Source organism: Podarcis bocagei (genome assembly GCF_964188305.1).
Source record: "Podarcis bocagei genome assembly, chromosome: 4".
Taxonomy (NCBI): Eukaryota; Metazoa; Chordata; class Lepidosauria; order Squamata; family Lacertidae; genus Podarcis; species Podarcis bocagei.
Genome location: NC_138128.1, coordinates 1356191 through 1368968, shown reverse-complemented (window position 1 = coordinate 1368968; position 12778 = coordinate 1356191). Strand labels below are relative to the sequence as shown.

At 46.9% G+C, this 12778-nt stretch overlaps 1 protein-coding gene across 3 annotated transcripts in view; it reads right to left on the bottom strand.

Annotated features, from left to right (window-relative positions):
• The window catches only part of FGF12 (fibroblast growth factor 12), a 231204-nt gene that overhangs the window by 57481 nt on the left and 160945 nt on the right, over positions 1 to 12778 (bottom strand). For all 3 annotated transcript variants that reach the window (XM_081190671.1, XM_081190670.1, XM_081190669.1), the window contains 2 exons: positions 8609 to 8719; positions 3384 to 3487 (listed from right to left, as the gene is read on the bottom strand). In XM_081190671.1, the coding sequence (XP_081046797.1) occupies positions 3384 to 3487; positions 8609 to 8719 (215 nt within the window). The remainder of the gene's footprint in view (positions 1 to 3383; positions 3488 to 8608; positions 8720 to 12778) is intronic.

The window sequence follows — 12778 nt, the reverse complement described above, 5'->3', positions numbered from 1 at the left end:
CAATAGACCGTTAAACGTCCGGGGACCCTGTGTGATCGCCACACTCTGTAGTAAGGAGAAACTGGAGGATGAAGAGGGGAAGGCACTTGGGACAGGGAGGGGGTCTGAAAACCACAGGGAGGGGTTGACAGAGCCACATATGTTTCATCTGGAGAGGAGAACGTCCTTCACTCGGCACATAACTAAGTTATGCAACTGGCTCCCACAAGAGGCAGTGAGGTCCACCATGTTGGATGGCTTTCAAAGACGATTGGACAAATCCGTGGAGGGGGAGAGAGAACGATCAATGGCTCCTGGCCAGGATCTGTTCTGCCCCCCCCCCCCCCGTTGGATGGAGCATTGCTTCTGAATACCAGCTGCTGGAAACCACAGGAAAGGAGAGGGTTCTGCTGCTCAAATCCTGCTTGGTGGTTTCCCAAAAGAGCCATCTGGTTGGCCACTGTAGGAACAGGACGCAGGACCTGATGGGCGTCAGAGAAGATTTAAGACATGGGTGGGCAACCGAAGGCCTTTCTGCGTATAAGGCTTACCTCGAGCAGGATGGGCAGTTAAATAAGTGTATGCCAGGGGACTGTGCCCATGCATGGTGCTGGATGCCCCACAATGCAAAACGATGGAGCCAGGATCTTTCCCAGCTGCATTTTGCGCCTCAAATGCAGGACGGGACGAAAGGCACACCTTAATGCCGGCTTTTAATGAGGCAACAATCAAGCGGAATAAAGTCAAGCATGAACACACCGCTAGCAAACTACCGGTTCTATTTAATAAATCAGCAAGGATCAATTATTTATTTGAAATGAGTCCCCTGGCAGTTAACCTCTCTCTGCCCTTCCACGCCATTTTAAAAAGCAATTGTGCTGGAATCCGTCAAATAGGAAGATATAAAGCCTCTCCTTGCTCCAATTTCCCACCTTGCAACGCCTGCCCCTTGCCATCCCACTTCCTTCCCCACAATGAGCATTGGATCTGGGTAAATTTTGGCACAAGACAAATCCTTCTTCCATCAGTCCATCCAGACACAGAGAACCCCATGCTGGATGCATCACACGCTGTAAAAATAAGATTTATACCATGTGGGTTCCCGCCCCCTTGGTTCCATCAACTCATCCCCCCCCCCCCAGTTCCCACTACCCTATAAAAAGCATCATTCAGAACAGTGGTCTGCATGGCCCACTAAAGAAGAACAGAACACAAAGAATTCAGAAGAGGAACAGTTAATTACATGTTTATTCAAAGCCAGTTAAAACTATTAAACCAAGGGCTGGTGAACGTGGTCTGGCCTGGCGATGCCAGCTTTTCAAAGTCTGAGAGTCATTTGCACCCCCAGCGACTCCCTGCTGCCTCTTAGCACCCCACTAAGAATCCCACCCATTTTGGAACCCACTGGTTTGCACAATAAATGTTCACAAGTCGCTTTCGGTGCAGGGAGAGCAAGAGGAAAGAGTAGAAAAACACACCCTTGGCACTCATTAAAAACAGATTTCCTTTCACTGGGGATTTTGCTTTTCTGTGCTCGCACTACTGAACTGAAGGGGGGACCCTTCCTGCTCCAAGCCCACCTCCCACATTGAGCGGCACTTGCAGAACCCCCACCTGACGTGCCCACTTCCTGTTGCTTCCTGGAAAGGACCAGCTCCAATTGTTCTGATCCCTGTACAGAACTCCTCCGGATTATAATCAATCTATATGCTAATTCAAGGTGGCTTCTCTGCATACAGAATACGGCCCGGGCACAAATGCATCCCGGGACCATGATCTGTCACTGAGACATCATCTTCTGCCAGAGTCGGGCCAGGCCTTGGGGTTCAAGCCCAGGGAACGAGGTCTGGGCAACTGCCAGGAGGCTTCTGCCAGGGTTCCCCTGGAGCTGTGACATAAGGCTGGCAGGACCTTTTGCTCAACTCTCAGCTCTTTATCTCATATACAACATTGCCTCTGCCTTCCCTTTTGTGCTTAGGTCAGGTGGAAAAGTGTCACCTTCTTCTCTGCCAGGGGCAGCTGGGGAAAAACACTCACCAGAGCTTCGTGCCCGTGCGGACAGAGCCCAATAATTCCAATGTGTTTAGGTTACCAGGTCAAGAACGAGAAAGACCCAGAAATTTCAGGGCCCAAATCTGAAACCTAGGGGGAACCCCTGATGATGTCATGGGTGTGGGTGGTGATGAGGTCACAGGGGTGGGCCCTGCAGATGGAGGTTAAATGGGACAGCAAAGCAGAGGACAGCAAACACATCCACACCCCAAGTGTCTATGCTATAATTTGATCTGGAGACAGAGGTTAATTGGGAGAGGGGCGTGTCTTTGCTAGAATTTTTGCTCCTGTTGAGCTGAAGCTTGCAAACTCCATGGATGGTAATAATCATAACCACCATCATTATTCAAGCCCTCCATCTACCAGGCAAACCGGGACACCAGCTCAGACCTGGGGGGCTGACAACACTACTGAGTTATTCAAGGTCAACACTGAGACGAAGGAAGAGGATACAGACAGGCAGCACTCCCCTCCCCCCCCCCAGATTAGTTGTAAGGAAGAAGCCAGACAGATGCTGGCATGACAAGGGGAGGCCAAGGTCGGTGGGGCAGTGCCCCCTTTGTCCTAACCGACTGGCCTCCTCTGCAAACCGCTCTACATGTTTTCAGCAAGCGGACCCAGGGAAAGGCAGCCCTGGCAAGCACCTGTGACATCACCGACACACCTTCCCCCTACCCCAAGCAGATTTGCCATACAATATATAGTATGTCTTAACATATATGAGCTTGTTTAATTTCTTTTTTTAAGGCAGAGAGCCCGGGTGAAGCCCATGTTCACACCAGAGGAGGGGGGGGGAGGGAAATCTCCTGTATTAAAAATGTTGTGTCTGCCTTTGTCCTGCCCACTGCCGGATTTACATGTAATCTAAACAAGCTCTAGCTTAGGGCCCCACTCTCTTGGGGCCCCCAAAAAAATTTAAAGGGGAAAAAACTGGATGTACATTTCCAAAATATAAGATAAAAATAAAATAAAACAAAACCTACATGCAGCAACAGTGTTTTGTGTTGTGTAGGCTCCTATGATGTAAGTCATGGACCCTGCCTGCTCCCTAAAATATCACTGGTTTGCTCATTTCTACATATAGGGTGCCTACATTCTGCATGTGCCAATGGCTTGAGATACCTGTTAGGTCCATCAATTACCATACAGCATATATTCAACGCAAAAAACACCGACGATTTGTTTTTGACAAAGGACAGCTGGACATAGAAAGAGCCCCATTACCTTCAGGAGCTGAGGGCCTCATCAAACCTCAATCCAGCCCTGCCCCTGCCCACGAATGCTCAACAGAAACACCCTGATCCGATCCCACCAGCCCCAGAGACAAGGTCCAAGCCAAACTGTGAACTTACTGAGCTGTAGAGATAGCCCTCGGCGTTCATGGCCACGTAAAGGCCAGCCTTCACCCCCTGAATCGCCACCACACGAAGACCCACGGGGATTAGATTGAAGAGAGCTGGAGGATGGAAGGAGAGAGAGAGGGGAAATTAGCTTAAATTGCTAGGAGGAGCAAGACGAAGGAGAACGCCATTGAGTCCAGTGCTCCAGTCCAAGACATCTCAGGCTCCCTGCGCTCACCTCCCTATCAGCCTCTGTCAACCTGGCACCCTCCAGATGTTTGGACTTTTGCTGGACTTCTAACAAGTATATAACTTTTATGAAATAAAGAAAGAAATGCAATCTTTATCCCAATTGGTTTCTGCTGATTTTTTATATATGCGTTGTCATTGTTTTAAATCAGTGGTACTTTTTGGGGCCACTGCCCACCCCCCAGCTTCCATCAACTCACCCCCAGTGCCCTCTACCATACAAAAAAACATTGTTCAGAAAAGCAATCTGCATGACCCCCACTAAGGAAGATAATAACACCCTAAAATTCAAAACAGTAACAATGAATTGCACCTTTATTCAAAATCCAGTTGAATCTATTTAGTTTAATTTAGTCAACAAAACTGTTGAACAAGAGGCAGCTTTTCAAAGGCTGGTAGGCATCTATACTTCCTCCTCCTTCTTTGGCGAGTAAGAGTAAGATCTTCTTCCATAAACACAGTTATAACAGCGAATCCGTAAGTGACTGTGGAGGCCAATTCTGGATCCACACGTCCTTCCCCAGTGGGAACATTGGTTCCCGGGTGGGAGTTGATCCTGGTGAGGGTTTGCCAAGCGTGCCTTCCTCTTGGCACATTTCTCCCTTGCGTCCTGAGTTTGAGTGTCTTCAAAGCCCAGGACACCTTTGGCAAAGGCTGTTCTCCAACTGGAGCACTCGCAGGCCAGTGTTTCCCAGTTGTCAGTGTTTATATTACATTTTTAAAGATTTGCCTTGAGACAGTCTTTGAACCTCTTTTGTTGACCACCAGCACTACGCTTTCCATTTTTAAGTTGGGAATAGAGTAGTTGCTTTGGAAGACGATCATCAGGCAACTGCACAACATGACCAGTCCAACGAAGTTGATGTTGAAGAATCATTGCTTCAACTCTGGTGATCTTTGCTCCTTCCAGAACACTGAAATTAGTTCACCTGTCTTCCCAAGTGATGTGTAAAAATTTTCAGAGACACCGTTGATGGAATCTTTTGAGGAGTTGGAGATGGCCTTTATAAGTGGTCTATACTCCCTTGCCCCTAGGGAATCCCACTGCCCCCACCCCCAAAAACCAGCTTAAGCTGCCTCTGGAGAATGGACCATGGACAACTGAAGAATTCAAAATGCGAGGGGTGGGGGAATCTCCAATTTAAATATGTAAACTGAAACTGGTGAGTCTCATCTCTGGCTCCTCTGGGAGAGATGGGCGACCTTCCTATCTAGCTCTGCCAGTCGAGGCAGAAAACTATTTCTAAACCTTTGGTGCCACATCAGTGCGTTGAAACCTTGCAATTCACAAGTCTATTTATAAGCACTTTTGACTGGGAAAAAATGGAGCACATCACTACGGATAATGAAGGTAAATGGCTGCCATCACTCATTCTCTGCAATCCATTTGTCTTGCGGTGAAGGGCTGTCTTAGAGACGACAGGGAAGAGGAAGGGTAACCCTCCTCAAGATCAACAAGGAGAACCTCACTGTGGAATCAACTTTCTAAGTTCCCTCCAGTGATGTTATTTCTCCCTTTCCAAATCAGGGCCTGGAAACTTTTATTTATTCGTTCAGACAACTTATACACCACCCTATGCCCGGAGGTCTCAGGGCAGTTCACAACAAGACCACAACATATAAAGTCAAACCAAAATCAATAACCCCCCCAAAAACCCCACTTTCTAAAAGTGTGTTGGATGTCAGGAAGGTAAACCAAAGGCCTTGTTAAAAAGGAATCGTTTGCCTAGTGCCTAAAGGTGTGTAAGGAAGGCACCAAGCGAACTTCCCTGGGGAGAGCATTCCACAGAAGGGGTGCCACTGCAGAGAAGGCCCTGTTCTCGTGTTGCCACCATCTGAACCTCTCAAGGAAGGGGTACACGAAGATGATCTCAGGGTAGGTTCATATGGGGAGGGGTGGTGCTTGAGGTATTGTGGTCCTGAGCCATTTAAGATTTTATAGGTCAAAACCAGCACTTCAAATTGGGCCCGGAAACTAATTTGAAGTCAGTGCAGTCAGACCAGGATCGATGTAATAGGCGCAAACCGACTTGCTCCAGTGTGCAACCTGGCTGCTGAATTCTGCACTAGCTGAGGTTTCCAAACAGTCTTCAGAGGCAGCCCTACATATAATGCATTGAGGTTACCAGAGCCTAGACAACAGGACCACTGAACCTGCCTGGGGCAGAGAGGAAAGTGCCACGGTGGATGCAAGACACAGCAGCATTTAGACTTTAAGCAAATGGCAACCATTCAGCCTTCTCTTCTTCCTCCTCCACCAGCTCCTCCTGCTTACATGGTTCTCTTGCAAGCACAGCCTTCCCACACATTTCAGTTTTTGTTCCATAATTTCCAACAGATTCTCCGATAAGACGTGCTTCAGCCAGCCTTCACCGAAACATCTGGAGGGCACTAGGCTGGTGAAGGTGTTCAGAGGTCTTGAAGACGCACTCTGGCTCCATCATGTTAACACGCGATCCGAGTGTTATTCACAGAGATGGGGGGGGGAGTGTAGCCCACGCAAGGAGTCAGCCTTGCCTTGCTCTAGAGACTTCTCCAGTGAAAGCACCGGCTTGCCCTGGGGGTCCCTCAACATGAATTAATGCATTCCCCTCTACAAAAAAATAAATACATTAAAAAATGCAACTAGGTTGTTTCTGCGTTTAAATGATGAGAGATAATTTGGCAAAAGCCTAGTTTGGGGCATGGCTGGGGAGGGCGAGCTGCCTGTTCGTGGAGATGTAAGACAGGCTCAAGGCTCAAGGAGGTTTTCCAGAACATGCTTCTGCTAGAGCAGGTTGCCTCCAGGACACTTCGGAAACTTGATCTGTAAGGGTTGGTTCTCTGAGGTGGCCTTGCCTGCAGATTCCCCCTTCCTGCCATCCAGCATTTCTGGGGCTGAAGAGGCTCCCTTAAAATGAAAGATTGCAGCTGGGGGACTTCCTAGTTTAGAGAACAGGAAGGAAGAGGAGCTGTGATAGAAGCCTATGCAGAAAGCAGATAGGGGGGAAAATGCTTTTCTTCCCCTCTCATTGCCCTAGAACTCTTGGACATTCAATGAAGCTGAAGGCTGGAAGATTTAGGACAGGAAAAGAAAGTCCTTCTTCATTGCAGCACATGGTTAATCTGTGGAACTCCCTCCCACAGGAGGCAGTGATGGCCAACAGCTTGGCTGGCTTTAAAAGAGAGCCAGTGTGGTGTAGTGGTTAAGAGCGGTGGATTCGTAATCTGGTGAACTGGGTTCGCTTCCCCGCTCCTCCACATGCAGCTGCTGGGTGACCTTGGGCCAGTCACACTTCTCTGAAGTCTCTCAGCCCCACTCACCTCACAGAGTGTGTGTTGTGGGGGAGGAAGGGAAAGGAGATTGTGAGCCGCTTTGAGACTCCTTAGGGGAGTGATAAAGGGGGATATCAAACCCAAACTCTTCTTATTAAAAGAGGACTAGACATTCTCTTCCTCCTCATTTGGAGGCAGAAGTATTTTTGAGTGCTTCTTGCTTGAAACAGCAGGAGAGGAGATTTCTCCTGCGCTCGGATCCCACCTGTGGGTTTCCCATAATGGATATTTGGTTGGCCTTATGTTAATGTCTCCTTATGTTAATAATAATAATAATAATAATAATAATAATAATAATAATAATAATTAATAATATCCCGTCCTCCCCAGCCAAAGCCAGGCTCAGAGCGGCTAACAACAATAAAAGTAACACAGCATTCTAAAATCAAGTCATTCTAAAATCAATTCAAAATCAAATTAATGGCAACCATTGGGCTAGAGTTCTGTGATGATTACCAAAGGAGGGGGTCAGGCTGTGCCTTGGCCAAAGGCCTGGTGGAACAGCTCCGTCTTGCAGGCCCTGTGGAAAGATGTCAAGTCCTGCAGGGCCCTAGTCTCTTGGGACAGAGCGTTCCACCAGATTGGGGCCACAGCCGAAAAAGCCCTGGCTCTGGTTGAGGCCAGCCTATGTTCTTATGAATGCACGCTAAAAAGGATTTCTGGAGATGATCTGAGCCTTGAAATGACCCAGACCCAGATCGGGACTCCATTATCAGATGCTGGAAGGACAAAGCATCTCACAGCTTCCCCGACCCCATTCTTTGCCCAATTTCCATGTTTTGTTGTTGTTGTTGTTGTTTAGTCGTTTAGTCATGTCCACCTCTTCGTGACCCCATGAACCAGAGCACGCCAGGCACTCCTGTCTTCCACTGCCTCCCGCAGTTTGGTCAGACTCATGTTTGTAGCTTCAAGAACACTGTCCAGCCATCTCGTCCTCTGTCGTCCCCTTCTCCTTGTGCCCTCCATCTTTCCCAACATCAGGGTCTTTTCCAGGGAGTCTTCTCTTCTCCTGAGGTGGCCAAAGTCTTGGAGCCTCAGCTTCAGGATATGTCCTTCCAGTGAGCACTCAGGGCTGATTTCCTTTCTGAAGGAATGGATAGGTTTGATCTTCTTGCAGTCCATGGGAAGAGTCTCCTCCAGCACCATAATTCAAAAGCATCAATTCTTCAGCGATCAGCCTTCTTTATGGTCCAGCAAAGCCTAAGTCTCTTTTTTCCTGGGGGTGTTGCTGCAAGAATATTCTTCCTACCTCCTAGCAGAGAGACAGGAGCAGCAGCACCCTGCCTCCTCTCACCCTCCTCCTCCTCCTCTCCCCAGCCAGTCAATCTGCCATCCAAATAAATCTCTCTCACTTCCTCCCTTGGCATCCCTCCTTGGGAAGCGAGAGTTTTCTTCTCCTCTCCCCGCCACCCCCAGACAGCAGCTGCAGCGTCAGGGGCAAAAAAGAAAGAAAGAAAGAAGTGAGAATAGCAATGCAGGAGAGATTTATTTAAAGGGGAAGCGCTGACAGGGGACCCAGCGCAGGGAGCAGCTGCCTTAGCTGTAATTTAACACTTTGCCTGGAAAGGGGGGGGGACCACCGTGAAGTGCCTGTTTGTGAGGGTGGCCAGGCAATGGGTGTGATTTATAACCAGGTAGCTAAAGGAAAGAGAGAGAGAGAGAGAGAGACTCACTGTAGTCACTGTTCTCGTCCTTCGTCCCATCAATCGTCCCATCTGGGTGCATCTGCAGGAAGAATTCCTGCTGGCTGAATAACCTTGTCACGATTCCTTTCAGCTGGGGTTCTGCAAGGAGGAAGGGAGACAAAGAGGGGGGTGTTAACCCAGGCGTTTGTCCAGCTCCCAAACATTCAGGCCACCGTCCCCCTTGGTTCCATAAATTCAACCCAAACCGATTAAAAAACACCGACATTATTCCGAGCAGTGGCTGGCCTGACTCATTAAGGAATCATAAAACCAGAGAACTGTAGTGTTGGAAGGGACCCCAAGGGGCCATCTAGCCCAACCCCCTGGAAAGCCACAGCGAAAGAACCCCTGACAGATGGCCAGCCAACCTCTGCTTCAAAAGGTTATACGATTATAACCCAATAAAATTCAAAACAACAACAACTAACTGCACATTTATCCAGAATCCAACTAAAACTATTTAGCTTAATTAATGCCACAAAATGGATGGAGTTGATCCAGCGATGCTGGATGTCAAAGTCTGATAGGCATTTATACCTCCAGCTCCCCCTTGCCTCTTAGCACCCCCTGAGTAATCCCACTGCCCCCCACCCAGTGGGGGAAGCACCAGCCCAAAGGAGGAAGATGCTCCTCAATCATGGGTAGGCAACCTAAGGCCCATGGGCTGGATCCAGCCCAATTGCCTTCTCAATCCAGCCCATGGACGGTCCAGGAATCAGTGTGTTTTTACCCGAGTAGAATGTGTCCTTTTATTTAAAATGCATCTCTGGGTTATTTGTGGGGCACAGGAATCCGTTCATTTTCTTTTTGTTTCCAAAATATAGTCCGGTCCCCCACAATGTCTGAGGGACAGTGGACCGGCCCACGGCTGAAAAAGTTTGCTGACCCCTGGACCTCAACATCCTGTCACATCCCAGCGTGACCCAGGACCCAGGAGAGAAGGGATAAGGCCACACAGAGGGGAGAAGACTCCGCTCCCACTGTCTAGACCAGGCTGCCCCACACTCGGCCCTCCAGATGTTTTGGGACTCCAACTCCCATCATCCCTGACCACTGGTCCTGTTAGCTAGGGATGATGGGAGTTGGAGTCCCAAAACATCTGGAGGGCTGAGTGTGGGGATGGATGCCTGGTCTAGAAGGAGTCTTGGGGGCTCCTCTAGCACCCCCCAAACCAGCTTCCCCTGCAGAAGTGAATGGCTCTCTTTCTCTCCTATGGGGCAAAGAAGAGCATAGAGGCAAAAGCACACATCCTGCTCTGTTTGAGAAAAATTGATCCAAAGTAATTATGATTAAGCTGACTTATTGCAAAAGAATACATATAAACCAGCCTCACAGGTTTATGTGAAAACTGACATTTTTTTTGTAATGTTTTGGAACAAGAAGTTGAATGAGCAGAAGACTGGAGGACGAAGTTGATGGACTACGCAGAATTAGATAAATGAACAGGGAGGATTCGAAACCTGCAAGATCAGAGATTCTGAGAAGACTGGAGTAAATATATGAACTATTTGGGAAATAACTGTGATGAACAGATTATGCTAGTAGGACTGCAAGAAGTTCTGTAAGGTGGATTATTTGAAACATTGCAAGAAAGACTATGAAGAGAATTATTAGTTAAGGATAATTAAATGTAAAATAAAAATTAAGAAATGCATAATAAGTGATAAAGAGCAGAAAATCATCAGAGGTGTTGATGGAAGTCTAAAAATATTGTATAAGATGAGAAGCTATGTTGTATGACTGTTGGAACTGATGTCAAAAAATTAATAAAAATATGTGTGTGTGTGTGTGTGTGTGTGTGTGTGTGTGTGTGTATGAAGTTGAACGACCATGCCCAATCTTAGGCTGCTTTCAACCTGCACTAACAGTACTTCTTTATGCACCTTATCTTTGTTTATTAATAAAATAACATTTATTTAAACATTAAAAAAGACTCATACAAAACAGGATGATAGAGAAGAGAAGACTGAGAGGTGATATGAGATCCATCTTCAAATATCTCAAGGGCTGCCCCCCCCCCCCATGGAAGATGGTGCAGGCTTGTTTTCTTCCGGTCCGGAGGGGAGGACCTAAACCGATTAATTCAAGTTACAAGGAAGGAGATGCCAACTGAACATCAGGAAGAACTTTCTGAGGGTAAAAGCTGTTTGACAGCGGGGTGGACAATCTCAGAAGGTGGTGGAATCTCCATCATTCAGGATTTTAAAGCAGAGATTATACGGCCATCTGCCGTGGACGCTTTAGCCGTGATTCCTGCATTGTAGGGCTTTAGACTAGAAGAATCTCGGGAGAGGGTGGCTGCAATACCATCAAGTGAATGATGTGTTTAGATGTGACAAGAAAGTAGGATTTAATGATAAAAACATCTAAATTCCAAATCAAATTACTAGAAGGCAGGACCAAATTATTGTCTAAAATGTGCAATTTCTTATTAGAATGGTATACAAAACAGACAAAGGAGGAGATGATAAAATGGGCAATGGATTTTGGGCATAACATTGAGTATGATGCTTGGGTAAAACTGTGGAATGAGAGTATAAAATTTACAACATGTACCACCTTAAGAGAGAATATAATGAAAATGTGTATCGCTGGTATTTGGCACCTGTTAAATTGGCAAGAATGTATAGGATGAGTAGTAAGACATGTTGGAAATGTAAAGATAAAGATGGAGATTTTTATCACATGTGGTGGACATGTGAGAAAATGAAACCGTTTTGGGAACGGATTTATAACGAATTGAAAAAGATATTTAAATACACTTTCCCAAAAAAGCCAGAAGCTTTCTTGCTAGGCTTGATGGGAGAGGAAATAGAAAAAGCAGATCAAAGGTTATTTATGTATGCTATGACTGCTGCCAGAACTTTGTTAGCCCAAAAATGGAAAGTACCGGAATTACCAACAATAGAGGAGCGACAGACGAAGATGGTGGATTAAGTGGAACTAGCAAAACTGACCTGTAGAATCTGAAATCAGGAGGAAGCAAAATTCCAAAGAGATTGGAGTAAGTTTATTGATTATATAACTGTAGAAATTTGAAGACTCTGGCAGGAGTGAAATAAATCTTACGATGTAGACTGACTGGATATAATAAGAAACTGTGGAAAGGTGACTGAAGCAAGAAAACCTGTTGGAGGGAGGGAAGGAAGTCAATGCTCAGCAGAGTGTTGGGAAAGAATGTGGGTAAATGACTGTTGAATATTACTGTACTTTGTTTGTTGGTATAAAATAAAACTAGACAGCATCTTAAAAAGCAGTGACATCACCTTGCCAACAAAGGTCCGTATAGTTAAAGCTCTGGTTTTCCCAGTAGTGATGTATGGAAGTGAGAAGGCTGATCACTGAAGAATTGATGCTTTTGAATTATGGTGCTGGAGGAGACTCTGGAGAGTCCCATGGACTGCAAGAAGATCAAACCTCTCCATTCTGAAGGAAATCAGCCCTGAGTGCTCACTGGAAGGACAGATCCTGAAGCTGAGGCTCCAATACTTTGGCCACCTCATGAGAAGAGAAGACTCCCTGGAAAAGACCCTGATGTTGGGAAAGATGGAGGGCACAAGGAGAAGGGGACGACAGAGGATGAGATGGTGGGACAGTGTTCTCGAAGCTACCAGCATAAGTTTGACCAAACTGAGGGAGGCAGTGGAAGACAGGAGGGCCTGGCGTGCTCTGGTCCAGGGGGTCACGAAGAGGCGGACAGGACTAAACGACTAAACAACAACACTACTATCAGCTGCTGGAAGCCACAGGAGTAGAGAGGGCTCTCGTACTTGAATCCTGCTTGCAGGTTTCCCACTGACATCTGGTTTGTTGGCCACTGCGAGAACAAGATGTGAACTAATTAGATGGGCCATTGACCTCATCTAGCAGGCTCCTCTTATGTTCATAGCATAGATCAGGCATTTCCAACAGGTAGATCGTTGTCGCAGGAACCCCCCCCCCCAATCATTCAGTTTGTACACTCACACACGCTATGCTTCTGTTATAAATTCATAGAAAATCAACCATACATCGGATCTGCATCGTTCCACTTTTATTTCACTCCATGAAGGAAGGACTACTAAATGGGGAAGGTTTGATACAGGGCAGTCATAATCCCTTGAGCACACCAGCACATCCACAGGAGCCCTGCCCAGTTGCTATGCCAACCCTGATGGT